General features: G+C 47.3%; 1 protein-coding gene across 15 annotated transcripts in view; it reads right to left on the reverse strand.

Moving 5' to 3' along the window:
• Positions 1-19,961, reverse strand: part of RAI2 (retinoic acid induced 2) — a 337,772-nt gene that overhangs the window by 24,223 nt on the left and 293,588 nt on the right. The window contains exon 1 of one of the 15 annotated variants that reach the window (XM_073227443.1): positions 10,912-11,047. The exons of the other annotated variants lie outside the window; for them this stretch is intronic. Coding sequence (XP_073083544.1) covers positions 10,912-10,926 — 15 coding nt within the window. The 5' untranslated portion in view covers positions 10,927-11,047. Of the gene's footprint in view, positions 1-10,911; positions 11,048-19,961 lie in introns of those variants that run through there. 15 annotated transcript variants of the gene reach the window in all.

Here is a 19,961-nt window from a genome sequence, read left to right on the forward strand (position 1 = left end):
TCACCAAAGGCATTAAGGGGCAGGTAGTGATGTCTTGGGAGGCCAAGGATGACATTCCCACCACCAGCATCACTGCGATCACTGCACTAAGTAGTCTCTTACTTAAGTGAGGACAAAACCAAGTAATTCCCTGAAAACTAACCAAAGCACAATTAAGAGATGTCATCAAATTAGGGATCCTTCAAATGTGAGTGCCTATTCCTTCACGGGGCTGTATGCTCTCAAGCACAGTACAGGGAACCCAGCTGCTCTTCACTTCCCCACTGCAATCGCTCTTGCTGGGGTCAGGCTGACCTCCATGTGGCGGGATCCACTGAGAGGCTCTCGGTCCTCACCTTACTCATCTCAGCAGTGTTCTACACAGTCGACCATTCCCTCTTTCTTTTCAAACATAAATCAACGTGCTTCACTCAGCTGCATGCATGAACTTCTCCAAAGCCTTCTCATGGTACTTCAGAGTGAAGGCCAAGCCCTGCAATGCCCTACCACCCCACTTTAACTCATTCCAGTCTCATCTGTCACTTTCCTCCTCCATCAGAATACTTCTTTACCTGGAAGCTACTAAGCTCTTTTCTGCCTCAGGGCCTTTGCACTGGCTGTTTCCTCAGCTTGGAATGACCTCTCCCCAGCTGGTTCCTTCTCAGCCTTTAAGTCTCAAATCAAGTCTCCTTATAGAAGATTCTGTGACCCTCTGTAAACCCCTACCTTTATTGCAGTTATTTTCTCTCATATCAGTCTCTGGGTATCTTTCCTTCAGCATCTATCACATTTGCAAATTACCTTCTTTTTTCTTTTCTTTCTATTTATAGTCTGTGTCCCCAATCTCACCTGGAATGTAAGCTCCTTGTCTGCCATGTTCATCACTGTAGCACTTGGAATAACACTCGGTCCATGGGTAGTGCTCAGTGACTATTTATCTGGAGGAAGGAAGGAGGACAGGAGGAAGGGGGGGAGAGAGAGAGGGAGAGGGAGAAAATGGGAAGGAGGAAGGGAGGGAGAAAGGATGGAAGGAAGGATGAAAACAGAGGGAGAGAGGGAGGGCAGTGTTCCAAACTCGTGTACCCAAAGGCTGGTATACCTCAAATTCTTCCCTAAATTTTGAATAATGGGTTCCATTTATTTTGTCAATAGCTGAAGCTATATAGAGCGGAGTGACTGTCAAACAGAATGTTGAGCTGATACAGGGTAAACTGAGCCAGCTGATGAGGAGTAACAAGCACTGGATGGGGCACCAAGGCCCGATGGTGTGTGCGCCCGAGCACTGAGGCCTACCGAGCAGAGCACGGCCAGGGCTGTGCCCCTCGCTGGCTTACTACCTCACACTCCTAAGTTATCGGCGGCCCATGGCCAAGCTCCACACACCTAGAAGGGAGGGCTGGGGCCTGCTTCAGCACCCAGTGAACCTTTGTTGAATGGTTGTATTTGACAGAGGTTCTTCATCCAGATTATTTATGTTTTATTTACAAAACACTTCCACAGAGTGCTTATTATATGCTGGTTCTCCCCCAAATGCTTAAGAATGTTCAGTCCTCAGCAAGAACCCTACAAGGGAGATGCTGTTATTATCCTTACTTTACAGGTGAGGAAACTCAGGCCTGAGAAGAATGGAGGACTTGCTACCCGGTGGCAGGGCCAGGACCTGAACAAGCCCCATGGCACTGTGCATCAGTGCCAGGCAGCGGGGAGGGACACCCTGAAGGCAGGTAAACGGGAACGCTGGGTGCTGAGTCCTGAAGGGCGCTGTGGGTAGTGGAGGCCTGCACACTTGATAGGCCCAGGCAGGTGGGGAGGCAGGAACTCCAGGGTGCCTGCTGGCATTTCCAACTCAGTGCCCCGTCCTACACCACCTGCTCTCTCCTTCCTTTCCTGTTTCTTCTCCAGCTCTCAGCTGGTGGTTCTCACCCTGGTACAATTCCATTCCAGCTGTCAGGGGGCCACTTGGCAATGTCTAGGGACACGTTTTGTCTCACAACTCAGGGGAGGGCGTTTCTACTGGCATCCTAGTGGGTGGGGGCTGTGGATGGGGTTAAACACCCTGCAGTGCCTGGGACAGCCCCCACGACAAAGCATGTTCTGGTCCCAAATGCCCAGAGGGCCAAGGGCGAGTAGCCCTGCTGGCCCAGAGACCACCTTTCAGGAAATTAATGAACATGGTGGTACAGCCAGCCAGGGAAGGCCCAGCCGGGAATCCCTGAGGGTGCCAGCCTGGGTCCCGCCTCGCCACTACAAAATAGGAAGGGCACGAGGCAGCAGCCTTCCTGCTGGCCTGCCTCTCTCCTGCCTCTGGGCACCAGAGCCACATCCTCCTGCTGAGAAGCTGAAAGCAGTCCTGGCCCACAGGGCACACAGCAAAGGCTGCTAATACCCAATTCTTTTGGCAGCTTCTTAAGACTCTTGGCTTGGAATCTGGTATTCGTCGAGCCTTTTTTCTTAATTACATTCTACAGATGAAGGGAAATGTGTATAATTCAGAAGCAAATGGCACTACCTGTGATTGCTCTCAAACATGCCAAATGAGATTAGAACTGTGCTGTTCCTCCAAATTGATGCTGGACGTCTTAGAGAAGTGAGTGATCCTTGATGAACCCAGCTGGGGCTGAACCAGAGCTCCCAGCTGGACCCCAGAGCAGAACCCATGAACATCTAGAATGCTCTGGAGAGATAATAAAAAGAAGAAAACTCAGGATGAGACTTTGGGTGGAAGCGAGTGGGGGAACTGGATGGCATGGAAAATCCTGCCGGCTGGACTGGCATGCTGGCTCTGTCCCGGGCCCTGCCACCTGGGAGTATCACGCCACCTGCCCACTTGGGTAATGGGGTTTGTAAGGTCCCCGTAAAGATGCTGAGCCAGTGTGTGTGTGTGTGTGTGTGTGTGTGTGTGTGTGTGTGGACAAAGCCTTGCCCGGTTCTTGTTCACTCACTCACCACTGTTCACCCTCATCTCTTATCATCAATTGTCCCTTTAACCATCCGGACACAAGAGGGACCCAAAAGCCACATATGGCACTAGCCTACCCACCTAGGAGAAGTCAGATGTCCTAAGTACTTAGCGGAATAATATCAAACAAAAATAAACCTTGAGAAGCACTGTATGCAACTTGATTTGAAGTCATTTGACAGAATCATATAGCTGATTGTATTTTAAAATTGGGTTTCATCTAGGAATAAACGTATAATCCAGAGCCAATGGCATTTGCTGAGATGCTATGTCATGGCCATGTGGCCAAAAGTTGTCTGGGATGGTATGGACAGGATCTGGTCCAGAGAAATGGACCAGGCTAGCAGTTCTCAAGCTGGGCTAATCACCAAACTCCCCATGAAGAAGGTCACTTTCTGAGAGTTAAGCTATGAAACTGGCTCAGAGCAAAGCAGAACCTTGGCCATCACCCTGGAGAGGCAGATGGACCCTCTATCAGCAAGGCCAACCGTAAGCTGGTTCCAAGTCCTAATAACCTGCCCAAAGACAGAATGCTGTTGTCACAGGGGGTTGGCCGGCCCTGAAAACATAGGCAAGGGTCAGTCAGCAACAGAGAAAGACCATGCCCTTCTGAGCGGCGCCCTCTGTCTGACCCCAGGACGTTTGGTGGGGTCCAGGAATGTACAAGTCCCCAGCCACCGCTCGCCGACCCCCTACCTCAGGTGGTTCTAAGGTCAGCCGGGCTGGATTTAGGAACCTCTTGACAAGGCTTCTACATTGTGTGGAGCAATTTACCAAGTGCCAGGCACTAACCCAGGATCCTTACAGTGCTTCCGAAACCCTTAACCAAGATATTTTCCCAAACATTGTTTGAAGCTGCGTTTGCTTTTACATCTAAGAGAACATTTTTCAGATACAAGATTTGTTTTCCTCCCAGCAAGATGCTCTACATCACTACTACCAATTAGGCAAGCTCATTTAAAAGCTTCGAATCCATACTTGTGAAATTTCCCCTTTACTCATCCAACTTCATGTCTAAACAGTGCAGCTGATGTCTATACAGTTCCATTTATGAATTCCACTCTTGTGAATGTATTTCCAAAATTGTTTCAGAATCTCTTTGTCCAGGAAAGCCAGGACTGCTGGTTTTAATAAGAACATGGTTTAAACATAGTTATCCAGGTCACTGATATTTCATGGCTTCCCAGAACACAGCACACAGCACCCAGAGTACAAAGACTGCCCCAAATCAACTCCACCCTTTCCTCTTACAAAAGGGTGCCCTCCCCAGTCCCTTGTCGTGCAACTTTTTCTTTGGAAAGAGTAACCTGGCTTAACAGAATGAAAACTGACTAGACCAAGTGAAAGTAAGTCCTGTCTCCGGTTAAAACTCATCAGCATCACAAAGTGATCCCCAAGGGTGGCCAGCGAAGTGGCTGGCACCTAGTAGGTGCTCAGTCACTAACAAAATGAATTCAGTCATTTGATAGAACTCTTGCGCCTCCGCTAAAGAAAACCCAAACAAGAATTCTCCCAACAGCTGAGACATTCCATGGCGTTCACATCTAAGAACTCTGTTCTATTACGTAATCAACAAAGTAAAAAAGAACTTTATTTTTAGCTACTGAACTTCACAGGGAAGATCCGAGTCCTATTTAAACTTCTCTTTCATCCCTAACCTTCAAATGACACTCACATGATTTGCTTTTTTAATTTGTGTTTTTTTAAGAAGACTCAAAGATGGCCTCAAGCATATTTAAAACAATACAAAACAAGAGAAATAAACCAGATGGCAAAAAACCATAAATCAGGACAAGCTTACTGAACAAGCTACAAAGGAAGGCATGGTCAAACTGCAGGGGAAGAGTACTTCTTTCCTAATGGCTAAGTCTCCATTATTGCTTCTTTGCAAAGGAAACCCTGGAGTTTCACCTTGGGGAGGGCACCCTGGTCCCTTCTTAACCTGTCACAAGCCAGACAGGAAAGAGTTGCAGGATAAGTGGGAACCCCCAGAGTCAGTACTCAGAGCAGGTGGGTGGTGCATTGCTTCCCAAGTCATTGAAAAGCGGTACCATGGAAGGACCTGTTTCCATTGCTCAATGGCAAAGGCAGGGAAAGAAGAAGAAAGAAAACCTAACACAAAGTATCCGCCCTATTGCTAACACACGATGAAAAGAATGAAAACTCTTCTTTAGAAAAATCCTCCACTCGTACCTTTTCCACAGACATCCATAAAAGGACACCCCACTGACACCCCCTAGGCTGAGGCATACAAGAAAGAGACTCTCAAATTCAGGACTCATCCTGCCTGGCTGTGTCTCTGACCCCGGGCTGAATGCTGAGACCTCCTTGTGGAGATGAGGGCTGTCGTTTTGGAGAATTTTTCTGTTTTGTTGTATCTGTGTGATGGCTGCGTGAAGAGTAAAACATTCAGCAGCATCTATGTCAAAATGAACAAGTGAATGAATGAATGAACGAAACTCCACTCACTGGGCTAGCCTTTTGCTCTTACAACAGCTGCCATATATTTCTAATGCATGAAAAAGTTTTGTTTTGTTTTGTATTTAACCAACAACTGGGCCTCTTAGGCAAGAGCACATGTCCATTCGTTTTAGATACTTAGAAGTACACGTTGTTCTGTTGTATCACCACACACAGAGAATCTGGCCCTCACTTTCACTCCTAGAGCCCTGTTTACAAACATACTGCATTATTAAACCTGGAACATCATCCCTGCCCCCTCTACTGCATTTTATCCACGTGACTCGCAAAGATGCAGGAACTTGGCTTGTCACCATGAATTCACCAGTGGGGACAACTCCAAGATCTCCTGTTCATCACACAACTGGCTGCTTTGCACCCCTCAGTGGGGATGCCCTGTGAGTGGGAGAAGAAATGTGGCAGAGAGAAGCTCCCGGGGGTCTGAGCACCAGAAAGGATTACATCAGCAGACCTGAATCTGCCTACTTCTTTAGCACCCCCATCCCCACCCTCTTTGTTGCACAGCCATTTTGAATGCAACAGGTTGCTGTAAACTGCTTTTTGGAGCAGCTCTGAACTTTGTGGATATGCTAAGGAGATAAAGAACTGGTAGTGGATTGTCTTCCCCACCTGCTTCCACCGCCTCCGGGATTTTCCCAATTAAAGTGCTCATGGCCTTATTATCTCTATCAAAGCAAGCGCTGCAGCTGGATTGTAATCACTTCTAAGCCCACCTCTCTCTCTAGAGAAAGTACTCTGGAAGCATGGCGGGGATCACTATTGCCCTGTCAATTAGCACTCCAAGCCCACAACCTTGCGAGGTGCATGGTGTGTAATACAAATTCAGTAACGTTTGTTAACAGAATGCACAGGTGAGTGAAATGGTCTCTCTCTCTTTTAGGGTGACCAGGCACCCTGGACAGAGGGGCTTTCCGGGACCCCGGGACTTTCAGTGTTTAATCCGCAACAGTCCCAGGCAGGTCCCAGGTAACATGGGACTGTTAAACAGCTTGCCCTCTCCCTTCGTTTGCACACCACCAGATCCAGCTTGCAGACCCATCCCTCCCAGAAGTCCCCAACCCGGCCACACCTGTATGTACAGCTGCTTGCCTTACCCATCAGCTGCAGGGAGGGAGTGGCCTTCTGGGAAAACAATCCCTTGTGCCCCATTTCTGCCCAGTGACAAACACGTGCTCTAGCCCAGCTGCCTGGTCAGCTTCTTCAGAAGAGGTAAGGATGGTTTGTTTATTTCTCAGATTCAGAAGGTGGGAAGATGTCAGAATGATCAGGAAAGATGCCCAAATTTAAGCTGTGTCCCTGAGTCTGCCCAAAGGTAGGCATGGTGCCAGATAAATGGGTACTCCAGATGAGAAACTGCTCTTCTCCCTCCCTAGCTGCCTTCAAACCAGCCCAAGGCACACCTCCCCATCTGTTTGCTGAACAATCTCGATATGACTGGCCACAGGCCCTGCTCACCTCCCTTTCTTCCATCTCAGGGATAAAGGAGATGAGGTGAGGAAGCAGCCTCCTTGCCCCACAATTCCGTAAGGGATGAGATGAGAGCTGGTTTGATTCTTAGGGGAAAGATGACCCAAGGCAGTGCCATCATTCAGGATGCAGAATGCTTGCTTATGTGATGAGTGGAGTTTTGCTACCGGTTTGGAACAAATTCACCAGGGGCAAACTCTCGTGCTTATTTTTGGATGCCCTTCCATAGACGTCTAGAAATATGAGTTAAAACAGGATGCAAGGGGGGAACCTGAAACACCCTCAAATGTCCATCAAGATACATAAGCGGGGCTACATTCACATAGTGGACTATTACAGATCAGTAGCAGCAAGCATGACTTATACACGCAACAACAGGGGTGAAGTTCACATTGCGTGAAAGAAGATAGACACAACAGGACATACTGTATGATACTCATTACATGCAGTTCAAAAACAGGCAACTGTTTTCACACACTGTTAGAAGTCAGGGTAGTAGTGACCTTGAAGGCAGGAGAGGGGGATTATATCGACTGGGAAGTGAACTTTTTGCAGGTGTGGCAGCATTCTATATCTTGACTTGGATGGTGGCTATATGAACATACGTATTGGCAAAAACTTATTAAGTTGTACATTTAAGTTGAGCTCACTTTATATACTTTATATATCAGTTGAAAAAATAAAACAAAATGGAACAAATACAAAAGTAACAGAGGAGATAACTCACGTAAGCCTGACCCGGCAAGCCCTGTCATTTAACCCTGGGAAGGCGTTCTTACCTCCTCTGTAAGTACATCACTCTACCTACCTGCTTCTTTGGCTGTCAAATTAAATTAGACGAAACCGAGTGCGGTGGGTGTTCACTCTCATTTGTTAAATGTACGCTCGGCAAAGCTAATGTTGTCAATCTCAGTGAAATTCGGGTTTGTCAAAGGAAGGACCTGATTTCTCTTTTTTTTCCTAATAAAAGACAGCTTTCCGCATTTAGGGCTTAGTCTCAGCTATCTTCCCAGCAGCTGTATCTCTCAGCCTATTAGTCAAGGGCAGGCACCCCGCCAGCTGTTTGCTGCATTTCACTTCCCTGTACATGATCATTTCAAAGGTCATGTATATGTTAATTTACTACCTGGTTGTTACTGAAGAGGGTTTTATTACATCATTTTACATTGATTTATTCTTCTCTTCCTCTAGGAAATTCTGGATTCTAAAGCAGCCAATGGCAGGGTAGCTCTGGGTGAGCATGAGACTTCAAAGAAATAACTATTGTCATTTTTCAAATTAAACATGAACACACACAAGCAATATGTTTTGTTCGGATATGATTATGATTGCCATTGTCTGGAGCAAGAAGAAAGAAGTGGTTTAAACAAAAATTGTTCATCTTAAAAATAAAAAAGGAGAGCAAGCAGGAGAGACATGGACAGCATGCCCTATCTAATCACCTGGCAGCAGCAATGCCCGTATGGTGAACTTGACAATGTCTAGGCCTTAATAATTTGATTCAATTTGCTTTTTTCCTGGGGGCTACCTAAAGGCTTAACTGTTTTATTTCAAGGCTCTGCAATTTCACTTTCTGTGGGCTCTGCCTGGCCAACAGTATCCTGAAGCTGGGATAATATGGGAAAGGAATGATGCCAAGAGGAGAGAAGGACGTTCAGGAGAAGGGGGGTAAGAGAGGCCTTACATCTAGAACACTTGCCAAGGTGGTTTCTAGGAGGAGGGGGTGGGCAGTGGAATGGGGTCCTGTGCCTCCAGCTATTACATCTGCAGATCACAGAAGAGGTTCCTGTGGTGGTAGTGATAGAGGGGAGTGGCGAGGGGAAAGGAAATGGCAGAGAGCCACAGGAAGAGGAGACCTGGAGAGTGAGGCCCTGATCAAAGCACCTCTTTGCTTTCCAGTGAACTGTGCCGCTCGGTGCCCGGCTGACTTCTCCCCAGCACCTGGAAGCCGGGAGCCCTTGCCCACATGTGCTCCTTTTGGAGAAAAGAATGACTCACGCTCAAAACCGTCAGTGAGGGATCACCTTTGTTCTTCTGCTTGTGTGTTATGATGCACCCAGGCTCCCCTACGCTGCCATTCAGAAATCTCTGAGTGGCAGAGCAAAGACGGGAACTTCGCTGACCTACTTTCACCAGACAGTGGAGGCTTCTAATTCCACAATCAGTGAAACAGCAGAACGATTACAGAGTGTGTGCTGTGGTGTGCCGGATCAACGCAGGCAAACACAGCCCCAGGGAAAGGTTAATAGAATGTAACTTAAACAGCTCGTGTGCTTCTAAATCTGCCGGGGCTGCCAGGAGAGCCAGACAAAAGAGAGTCCCTCAGGACCCTAAGCCCATCTCCCCTCCACAGGCTGACCCTTGCAAGCAGGTTTATTTGCACCCTCGAGCACCCCACGACTTCCACTCCGCCACCCCGCTCCAACTGTGCCCTCCACGCAGATGAATTCTCACCCGTGTCTGCAGTTGGACATCCTGCCCCCCCCCCACACCACCACCAAATGCTGTAGGCCTCTGGATCGCCCCAGCCCTGCAGAGATAGGGCTGTGTGTTTATCCTTCCAGAACTGCAAATTCAAACTCAAATCATCAAATGTTATATCTAGTTACAGCCCTCTACCCCAAGCCCCACCTTCCTCCTCTGGTCCCTGTCCTAAGTTATGTGGAAAAATACCCCTCCAAGAAAATATTAGAAACAAACTGGACAAACTGCTTGGTGTGTTATGATTTTCCTCCACATAAAGATTCATCTTAGAATTCTTTTAAAAATGTTCACACCTACATTACGACTACATTTTGGAAAATCAAAAACAAAAGGAAAATTTCATGCAGGAGGCTTATGACCCCAACTAATCAAAACTATCTGCTTGACTTTATTGTTTTATATTTTAAGGAAACGATCTATCATGGCAGAGAGATAATTTCTGTCCTTTTTTTTTTTTTTGCTCTGTATTTTATGATAGAGCCATTTCCCTGGGGCTACAGAGTGACTTGGAATCCCTTTAAAGGGCAGCAGCCACCCCCATCTACTCGCCCCACTGCCGGTAGGTGTCCCACAGGGTTCCTGTCACCTGCCCCTTTCTGCAGCGTGACATCCAGTGCTCACACTGTTGGCAGCAGCACTGACAAGGAGCAGTGGGACGAAGGCAGTGTGCCTTCACTACGGCTTGACAATTAAATACTACTTGTTACCACCCTCCCCTGGGTCAGCCACTCATCTCAAACCTCTCCACAGCAAAGGCACCTGCCTGGCTTGGCTGAAGCCCAGAGTGGGTGATGTGAAAGGAGCTGTGGACTTTGCACAGTTCCCATACGAAATCACCGTGTGTGCCAGAGAGCATTTCTCTTGGGCAGGTGCATGGCTTTGTTTGGAGTCTCCCTGAAAGCCAACAGACTCAGGTGCAGACAGTTTAGGTGGGAGGGGTCCCAGGAGCTGTGGTGGGGGAGCTGGCCAGCAGGTACGGCCCGCGGTAGGCAGCAGGCTCAGTGCCTCTGGAGCTAACCTCAGCGCTACCCCTACTGAGCGGGAAGGGCTGGGGCGGCTGTCTCTCGGCTGCACTGTGGCACTGCTCTGGGGCTGCCCCCAGGCGCATAAACTCCAGCACCTCTTGCTTGCCCACGGCCTGGGCCCAGCATGCTCCCAGGGGCAGCATAGAGGTCCTGCTGCAGAGAGCCAAGGGAGTGGCTGTAAGCACACAGGTATCGCCCCCAGAGCTTCTGGGAAGAAAGGGCCACTGGTCTAGGGGCCGCAGACACCAAAAAGTCTGAGAACGACCTCTGTGTGGGTGCAGGCTTATCATTCCTTTCTTCACTCCCTGAAATGAAATCCCTCCTGGTGTCCCAGGGTCAGGCAATAGGCCACATTTCCCCAGGTCTGAGCTCCCTCAAAGTAAATTGGGCATCTTTGGAAGTTGTCTACACCCAGCCTGCTGGGAGCAGCCAATGGGAAAATCTTGATGTTGGAGCCCAGATCACAGCCCACAGTGACTGTGGCAGCCGATGGCCCTTCCAAAGACCCCAGCTTACCCCAAAAGGAGTCATTTGTATGCTGGAGAACTTGGCTGCAGAAGGATGGCAGTCCTCAGAGATGATGTCTGTTTTGCAGCCAAGCTGAGCCCCAGAGAGCCTCGCCTCTCTCCCTGGGACGCTCCTTCTTCCGAAGGTGAGAGGCAGTCAGATTCAAGACCGGCCACGTGCATGGCAACTGCTTCATTCTTTCTGAGAAACCTGGAGTAAGTTGGGGGTTTTGTTTTTGTTGTTTGATTTTTGCAAGCTCCATCTTTGTCAAATGCTAGCACAGGCAACATTAAGACAGCTCTACATATGGCCACCAAAAGACATGTTCAAGAATGTTCGTAGCAGCTTTATTTGCAATAGCCCCAAACTGGAAACCACCCAGATGTCCATCAGCAGGAGCAGGGATAAACAAACTGTGATACAGCCATACAGTAAGACACGGCACAGCAACGGGAAGACACCAACTGCTGCTAAGACAGCACCATGGATGGACCTCACATGCTTTGAGCTAAGTGAAAGCAGCCGGGCACAAAAGACTATACGCTGCCCGACTCCATTACATGAAATCCTAGAGCAGACAGAAGTCATTTATGGAGACAGAAGTCAGAATTGTGGTTGCCTTTGGAGGATATTGACTGGAAAAAGGCTCCAGGGAGCCCTCTGGGGTGCTGGAAATGGATTCTATTTTGATCTGAGGGGTGGTTTTGGGGGTGTGTACACATGTAAAAATCCACCGGCACTTCAGATGAGCCCTCCCCACACTTCACTGTATCCGGTTTATATACCTGAATAAAAGAGGGCAACAGAATCATAAGTAAAAAAGAATAATAAATTATCGTCATCGCCAGCATTCCAGGAGCATCCCTCATGGACAGGGACATCTCAGAGAGCACACAGCTGTGCCCACAGACAAAGACATCTGCCTGAAGCCGCCTACTCATCCTGAAAGCTGTCTGGGCACATCAGGTTTATGCCTGGTTCTGAGAAGTGAGTGTCCTGCAACCTTCAGCTTCAGCCCCAGCAGGAACCTTGAGGTGACGTCTATACGGCCTCCTCCTCCTCCTTTTCCCTCTGGCCTCTCAGCCACTGCCCCCTTCCTCGGAAAGGAAGCCATGTCTTCCCTGGGGCCCCGATCAGCCTGGACCTTCCAGACAATGCTGACTTCATTGCTGGGAGGCCGCAGAGAAGCCAGGCAACAGCATGAAGGTGCCACCTCCTCCAGGTAGGAGGCCAGTCCTTCTCACTGTTAGAAGGCACTGGGCATCGAGCATTTCTGCACCATTTAGAGATTCTAGAAACCCTTTCTTCCACTGTTCTTTGTTACCATAACTTGAAGAAGTAAACCCATTGAGTTCACTTCAATGTCTGTTGACCATCTGGACTTTCTGCAGCAATAGTTCTCCACATGTGGAAGACAGTGCCACAAGCCTGGAGGGGAACTCAAGATTTCCCTCTTAGGATTCTCTCCAAAGAGATCTGCACAAGCATGTTTATCACAGCCCTTTTGTGTTATAAAGACTGAACACTGCCTAAATGATGACCCAGAGGGAGCGGGGCAATTACTGCAGCCCGTTACACAGAAGATTACCAGCAGTTACAAAGGGAGGCGCAGATCGGCATGTCCTGACAAGGAAATAATGTCCACGGAAATTATTTATGGGAAAAATAAGTGGAAAAGTCATGTGGTGGGAGAGAATATAGGTTTTCTATATACAGAGCAAAGTAATTTTTATTGAATGTTCATACATGCTAAGAACTTAAAGAATAAAACCAAGTTTGTACCCGTTTTCTCTGATAAAATTACAGGGGGCTGTTCCTTTCTTTGCTTTAGATGTCTATCATATTTTCATTTTTTAACTATGTGTTACCTTTTGCAATCAGGAATACGAGATGAGAGACCAAGATGTTTTTTCAAAGGGCCCGTCACTAGTTTCCCACCCATTCTTTTTAAAGTCTTGGGCTACAGATACTCAGAGACAGCTGGATCTTGAAGCCAGGCAGACTGGATGACACAGTGGGTCCAGCGTTTTCCCATTGGAGACGTATGACTTAGCCTCCTTAACCCTTCTTTTTTTCCATCATCAACAGGACTCATTGAGAGTGTATCGGATGCCACTCTCTGTGCCAACATCGGGGGCCATCATGGTGGATGAAATGCTGACATCCCCACCGGCCACACACACACACTTGGAGTTCTATCTCCAGCTGTAAAATGAAGGTAACTGTGCAGGGCTACTGAAGGGCTTATTCTTGGCATGTAAAAGGCCTTTGAAAACTGTCAGCTACTTTTCTTTAAACACCCAAGGAGTATGACTCAGTTAAGGCAGGATAGGCTGCCTAACAAATCGCTCCACACTTGCGATGGCTCACTAATGGAAGCTCACTTCTTGTTTGTGTACCAGTCTGGGTGGGAGCTCGAGATCTGGCATTTCCATTTCATGCAATGATCCTCCCCAGGCTGAGGAGGTTGTGCCACCTTCCAAGGTTACCCTGGGACTTGCATCCATCCCGGACAACCAGTGGAAGAGAAAAGAGCATGAAGGGAAACCTGGAAAGCTTCTATGACTGGACAGAGGTACACATGTCATTCCCACTCATATCCTACTGGTCAGAACCCAGTCACATGGCCACACATAAACCAGTAAGGGAGGCTGGGGACTAACCAGCAATTTGCTGCCACTGTGAATTAGAGGGGAAAACACCCCTTTGGGACCGTGTGTTAGTGTGGTCATTTGAGTCCACCCTGCAAAAAGCCCATGCTGAAGGAAGCCTTTGTTCTGGGAAGTTCCAAAGCTCTTCCTTGTGGAACTTTTAGTCTTCCAGAAGAACTGTAAGAAGCCGTCTTTTAAACCTTTTCTTTTTCATTATCAAGGTTGTCCTGCCATCATCTGAGATATTGCTAAAAAACACCAGCCCCCGGCACTGACTTTCACAAGATTTGAGATGCTGTCAAAAAGAAATGCCAACTCATCAGATTCTGTGGGAAAGAGATACCAACACACACATAACTCAAACTAAGAGCTGCAGACAGGGGCTTTACTGTGCGCCCAATGACACGCCTCCCTTCTAAAGAGCCTTACATGCCAGCCAGCAAATCCAGGGACTTCATCATGGGAACAAGAAGAAGTATAATTTTTTTCCCTAAGCTGGGGCTTTGTAGAACCAATACTTATACATCTGCTGTCAGAAGTTTACATTATAGATTCAGAGGGCTCGAGATTTAATTCCACAGTTTGGTTTGCTTTTGTCATTCAGGAGATTGCAGAACGCTCACAGGTATGGTTGAGATGGGGCAAGATGTGTCCAACATGATACTATTCATTCATTCATTCATTCAATAAATCCATATTGAATGATTACTCAATTACAGGACTGTGGGTCCCATGTTGAGGATTCCAAGATGCAAGGGCCTTTCACTGTCTACCGAGGGAGGGAGTTATGTGGAAACAAGTTACAATCCCACAAGACACTGCTGCAGGGGAAGCAAGTGCAAAGGCAGTGGAAACACAGATTATAAGAAAGGCCACTGATTCTTTGCCATTTCGTATTTACTTGGCATAGAAGCATACAGTGACTCACCAGGAAGTCTCCTCTCCTCATTAGCTGAAACAACTGGACATTTGAAGAGAGAAAGGCAATGTTCCGGGGACCCTAGGGCCCTTCATTCATGTTCTCATTGGAAAGAGAAGTGCCAATAATACAAGTAGCTACAGATTCTGGATCCCTCCTGTGTACCAGACATCATGCACGCCTGTCATTCATCTTGTCAGGCAAGTATCACCACTGCCCATTTTACAGATGGCATCTCTGAGGCCCAGAGAGATTAAGACACTTGCTCCATTATGTAGTAATCTGCAGACCTGGGAATTTGGTCTGTTTGACTCCAAAGACTGGGCACTCTTCACTGCCACCTGTCACAGCCTCCCCATATGGAAGATTCAGGGACAGCAGACCCAGGACACAGTGGTGCGGACCTATGGCTTAATTGGATTGCTCCAGAGAGGCAGCAAAGGAAGGGGAAAGAGGCTGGCCTCAGGAGTCGGCACTCACCTCCTGAAGTAACATGAGCATTAACTCTTGCCATTCATTCCTTGATTCAACAACACTTATTGAGCAACAGCTAGGCACCAGGCGCTGTTTTAGGTGCTGCGGATACCGGCAGTGAACCAGGTGAGGGCAGGGGGAGAGTCAGTAGAAGAGGGGGGAGCAAATATGCCAAAATAATTTTTTGTCATACATGAGACATAATAAAATAGACACCTTTTCATTCTTGAAGCTGGTAATTAGAGAAAAGTATGTCAGCAGAGGTTTGCGGGGAAAATCGATTTAAGCACGAGAAGACTTTGAATTGTGGAATATACCTTCCAGAGTCCTGGAGAAGATAAAGGATATGTGTATAGGAAAAAAAAGACCCGTAAGGATGTGAACCAAAACATTGACAGTGGCTTCTCTGGGTGGCAGGATTACAAATGATATTTATTCTCTTCTTGTCAGCTTTCTATGTTTGTAAATTTTCTGAAATGAGTATTTAATAGTTTCACAATCATAGAGACACAAAATTTACTAAGATGTTAAAGAAAACGAAACTCCGAAGAGCCAGAACCTTCCTCTCCTGGCATTAGGCAGTAACTGACAATTCAGCCAGACAGGGCGGTGCCTCACTCCTATAGTCATGCCGAATGATATCTTATTTCAACACACTGCCTGATTATTTCAGAATTTGCTCACAGGGTAGCCACAGGAGGAAATATACACTCATCACTGAGATATTAGGGACTGAATCCTGACGCTTAATTTTTCATTAGGGCATTGTGCCATTTTTCAATTAAGACAGATTCTCTCTCTTTTTTTTTAAGTCCTGATGTGTAAAACCTCATTTCCTTCCTTAGCACGCTGGCCTGTGGATTTTATTTTTAACTGATTTCCATGTGCTCCGAAGAGTGGCAGAGAAACCAGGCTGGTGAGCTGTGTTGCCACAGCATTCCTGGTGCTGGAAAGGAAACTGCAGCTCTGTGAGAACAATGCTTTGGAAAATCTGTCAAACCCAGTCGAACACACCTATGGTTTGTATGAAAGAAAGGGCAGGCATTACTCACGGCAGCTTTGACAGGGAGAGTGGAGACTGAAAAGCCATCTAGCCCTTCAGCAATGAATGTGCCTGGAGGAATGGGTCAGCTCCAATTTTGGAGCCAAGGAAGAATTGTCTAATAATGTTCTGATATAGTGGATTCATTGTGCCATCTTTTTGTTCAAAGTATTTTCCTTGTTTTCAAATAAAAGAAGATGCCCACCACCACCCCCATCTCCCACCAAATATCAAATCGAGAAATGAAAACGCCCTCACTCAAACTAACAGGGTCTGTGAGGGGCTTAGATTCTTAACATAAGATTCTGTTTCCTGTTAGAAATATTGTTTCAGAAAAAGTAGAAGCAATGATACATAGAAGGGTTGCAGGAAACATCTGTGTATACAAACAGACCAGCTCACTAGGAATAAAAATGCATTATGCATCACGAAGGTCTAAATATTTTTATTAACATAGTTTGTTAACCAAGAACTGAGCAGTAAGTTTCCCTAAGAGTCCCCCATCGAATGCTTTCTTCAATATTTCATTTTATTCTTAGGAGAGAAGTAACTCTGAAATCTTATCTTAGATTTTAGCAATGAGTTTTCTATTAAAAGTTATTTCTTTTCCATCTCAGGCTGAGCAAAGCTCCGGGCCAAGGGGGTTAGGGAATTTGTTTCATAAAACTGACAGCTTGGCGAGCATTCAATCACTCGGCACTACACTGCCCAGGAGAACAAATAAGTCTTTTCTGATGCCACTCCAGACACATTATGATGTATGTTCCCATAGCTTTATTCCCACATTCGTACTGTTTGCCTCCTGCAGCAACAAGAAAAGGGGGCAGAAAGCACACTGAAAACTAGGAGGAAGTGAAATCAACCACTCTCGGTTTGGAAGTTGGGGAAAAATGAGCACATTGGACATGCCGTTTTAGTGGTTGGCCTGGCCCTCCTTGCCCGAAGGCCAATACATTCAGGGGACTTTCTGCCATTTTACTGTCCTGTCCTCAAGGCTTCCAGACACATGTCTTTTCAAAACCTGACAGAGGCTTTAGTGGGGTACATGAGGCTAGCTTGGTGGCTGCCTTTGGCCGAGGTGGCACCAAGGGCAGGCTCCTGGCTTGCAGCCTGGGCAGCGCTCCGGGCAGCAGAGACCAGCCTGCCCCAAACCCTGCAACAGCAGAGACCCAGCTCAGGAACTTCCTGTTTAAAAGGCCTAACTCAGAGCAGCCGGAGAAAGGAAACCATAACAGAATTTCTGCCCTCCTCCCTAAACAGCATTCATTACAAGGACTTTTTTTGGGGGGGGGGGGTACTTGTACACAAAGCTATGATTGAAAAATTCTTGTGTGAGACACAACCAATCTATGCTGTGGGAAGATAGTGGTTACTATTGGCAGGAGGGCATGGGGGGCTTCTGGGGGCTGGTGTGGTGCCCGTCACTGTAGGGGGCTGGTGACATGGGTGTTCTGTTTGGAAAAATTCTTCAAGCTGTACACTTAATAATAGGTGTACTTTTCTGTATGTATGTTAGGATTTTAGACAAACATCTGAAAATAAAAATCTGTGATGAATAATTTTTAGGACTTCTCCCACCCATAAAGCTGGCTTTAAAAATCAAACATTCCCAGAAAAGAATAAACTATATCTCCCCCACAACAACTGCTTAAAAATTCTGACCTATTTAAAGTGTATGTGAAATAGAGAACCTTTTAAAAATGCTGATACTATTACTGAAGTTCTTACCCACCATGTCCTTTATGCTTGGGAAAGAATATACTGTAGGCAGTTTTGAGGTAACACCCACTCTTCATAAAGTGACACAGAAGGACACAGATAAATGACAAAACTCATTTTCACTCTTGGACTCATCCCAGACAAGGTGGGATTGGAGGTTTTTTCCAAATACCCAAGTCCCATTTGGGGCCTTTCCCAGTCCCTTACTGTCTGAGCCATGTGGCTCAGGGAATCTCATCCTTACTTTTTCCACACCTTCCCCTGAGTTTCCCTCTCTCTTTTATTTCTCCGTGCTGAATTCCTCATTACTCCTTGTGGATAAAATGAGAGTTCCTGTGGCCAGGATTCTCATCTGGCCCTGGTTGACTAGCTCACTGCACACCTGCTACATGGCTGTTGACTCTATAAAAAGAGCTCCACCCAGTGCTCTGGGCGTGACATGATGGCAGGACTGCAAGGCTGCAGGAGAGCAGAGCAGAGGCTGGAGTGGTGGCAGCGCCGAGGACAGAGGCCCAGAGAACGGCTGTGCGGGACAACTGTGCAGAGAGGCCCAGAGGACGGCTGTGCAGGACAACTGTGCAGGCAGAGAGGCCCAGAGGACGGCTGTGCGGGACAGAGGGGCCCAGAGGCAGAGACTGGCTTGCTACCTGCAGACTCGCTCTGAGTGAACGGGATTTTAGTGACTGATGTGCCACCTGGAAATAAAGTTGGGTATAACCCTTTCACCCCAAGAACATTTTACTGTCATTTTCTTTGGTCACATTGAATCCATAGCGAACTTGAACTTGCCTGGGGCTGAAACCCATTGGGAAGACACTCCTGCTGCTGCTGTCCACCATGACAAGGGACTCTGATACTTTTTTCTGTCACTGGTGTCACTGGTGTTGGATAACTGTGTCACCTCACCCTCTGTTTCTCTCTGTGTTTCTGAAGGTAGCTGAAGGCTTGTGCCAGGCCAGGCCTTCACAGGAAAAATCTGTTTCATTAGCTTCCTGTTCCGAGGGGTCCTCTGACCCACTGTTTACAACATGTTTTCTGCTTATTTACTCAGGTTTATTTTGCAAGAGAAATAGTTGGGGTGGAGGCGAGAAGCATTTGAAGACAAAAAAAAGTTGTTATTTGGTTTCAAAAGAGTTATAAATAATGGAGGGCTATGGTCACTTTGCAAATTAAGATCCAAATGGTCTCCTGGTACAAATGATTCTGCATTTTGTTCCTCTAAAAAAAAAAAAAAGTCTTTTCCAACCAAGAGTTCCAGGCTGTAGGGATGCATTATGTAAAGAAACAGTTTTGCTCACCCAGGACCTAGTTTAAAATCTTCCCATGTCTGGTTCAGGCCTTGCAAGTCCCAGATGCTGGCTGACCAAACAATTTGCTCACTCACCTGAAATGCATGGATGAATCCCTCAGGTGGATGGGACTACGAGGATGACGGGGCGCAAGCTAGTTTCTGGGCAAGCGTAATAGGGTTCTCCAGGTCCTAGAGCATTTCACTTGGACCCGGAGAAGCTATCTGAAAGGGCCTAGGATGTGCTCTTGCCTCTTCCATTCCCAAGCTCCCGTTCCACTTTGTGGTGGCATTGTCATACTGGGCCCCCAGGCTAAACTGAGACTCCACTGCTTTAGCCCTGACCAGCCCAGCTGTCCACGTTGACACTCCCCCCTGGCAGGTGGAATGACCAACTCATCCTGGTTTGCACAGGACAGCCTGGGTTTTAAAGCTGAAAACCCCATGCCTCAGGAACCCCCTCAGTCCCAGACAAATCATGATAGTTGGTCACCCTAGCGGCAGGCCACTAGCCAAACCCATCTCCTCCAGCTGGGCCCGGTCAACGCCTGAAGCGGCAGGAGTCCCCGTGCCCCTACTGCTTACAAGTTCTGACCTGTTTAAAGTATATGAATTTAGAAAATGTATTTAAAGCTACTGGCTGACGGTGGTCCCTGTTTGTTGACTATGTAAAGTTCTCTTTTTTCCCCATTTTCTGGCCCATTCATTGTTTTCATAACCCTCCCTTCAGAATCTGGGGCTCAGATGATTACATTGGCCAGTGCCAAGACTGCCTGACCCCTTCCCCCTAGCTGCCCCGCCTCTGGCTGCAAAGAGTAGGTGGGGCCTAGGGATCCAATCTCTCCCCCTCCTGAGTTCCCTGGCCCATCATGGGGCCTAAGTGACAGAAACCAGGGTGTTGTTACAATTTACTCTACCAGCCATTACCAAGTCCCTCAGAGTTGGCCTCCTAAATACTTCTAGAAT

This window comes from Manis javanica, chromosome X, assembly GCF_040802235.1.
Source record: "Manis javanica isolate MJ-LG chromosome X, MJ_LKY, whole genome shotgun sequence".
In the NCBI taxonomy this organism is placed as follows: Eukaryota; Metazoa; Chordata; class Mammalia; order Pholidota; family Manidae; genus Manis; species Manis javanica.